Source organism: Trypanosoma rangeli (genome assembly GCF_003719475.1).
Source record: "Trypanosoma rangeli strain AM80 chromosome Unknown Tra_15.4_contig_00357, whole genome shotgun sequence".
Classification (NCBI taxonomy): Eukaryota; Euglenozoa; class Kinetoplastea; order Trypanosomatida; family Trypanosomatidae; genus Trypanosoma; species Trypanosoma rangeli.
The window spans coordinates 18,035-19,014 of record NW_021706101.1 but is presented as its reverse complement, the minus strand read 5'-3'; the positions used below and the strand labels follow the sequence as shown (position 1 = coordinate 19,014).

Below are 980 nucleotides of genomic sequence, written 5' to 3'. Positions count from 1 at the left end.
AAAAAACCTAGGCAATAAATATAGTGTGCCTTACTTTCCCATAATAGAAAGGCAAAAAAGAAGAAAGAACAATGCTACGCATTTTCAGCCACGTTGACCTGGTGGCCACATGTGTGTGCATGTATATACTCACTCAGTACCCAATCAAAATAAGAGAGAAAAACTGCAAGCACCTCCTCATCAGCTTGACATCATTACGTGCTGACAAAAAACGTCGAGGTGCAAAAGGGAGCTTCTTCGCCTTGTCAATCGCCTGGACAAAAACGGCCCATCCCGCTGTTCTGGGGCTCGTCAACGGCATCGCAGACGCCGCGGATCCGCGCTCCAGGGCGATCCCTCGCAGTTGCAGAGATCCGCACAACTGAGTGCACCGTCACCGTCCTCACCCCGTCGAACGTGAGCTCCCTCGACCCCCCGCCATGCAGAAGAACCCCAACGCCTGTGCCGTGCTGGGCGCACACCATTTTCCGCCGCCGGCAGACCAGGTGGCGGGACGCACAGCTGTGAGAGCCGTGTGCCGCCATGGGCCGTTGCAAGGAGGCCCAATGCCTCACCTTGGTTTTTGACCCAGCCGTACAAAAAAAAATAATAATAATAATCACCATCCGCCACGGTGCAAGTGCCGTCCACGTGTTCGCTCACGTGCCGACGAGTTCATGGGAAAACGTCAAACGTAAATACCATCGGGCCACTTCAGCTACTGCACAACCCCACTAAAGGCCCCTCCGTGGCGGCTGCCCACTACACCTCGAAAAGTGCAGAGAGTGTCGTAGACAACGTGTGACGCAGAAAACCGCACATGCAAGCACTTGTCTTTCTGTGCACACACATTTGGAGGCACTACAGGTAGGAAAACAATGAAAAGAAGAAGGCACTATTGGGGCAATAGTTTATTATTTTTATTCTTTTATTCATTCATACTTTACCAGACGCACGTCACGCCAGCCCATTCCCCTATCGCAAAATCTAAGCAATAAAAG

At 51.5% G+C, this 980-nt stretch overlaps 1 protein-coding gene across 1 annotated transcript; it reads right to left on the bottom strand.

Moving 5' to 3' along the window:
• Positions 1 to 245: 245 nt before the first annotated feature.
• On the bottom strand, positions 246 to 605 carry TraAM80_07933 (uncharacterized protein; the record flags this gene model as incomplete). The annotated part of the gene is made up of 1 exon (XM_029384700.1): positions 246 to 605. One exon carries the CDS (start codon positions 603 to 605, stop codon positions 246 to 248), a length of 360 nt encoding a protein of 119 aa, XP_029235472.1.
• Between the last annotated feature and the right edge of the window lie 375 nt (positions 606 to 980).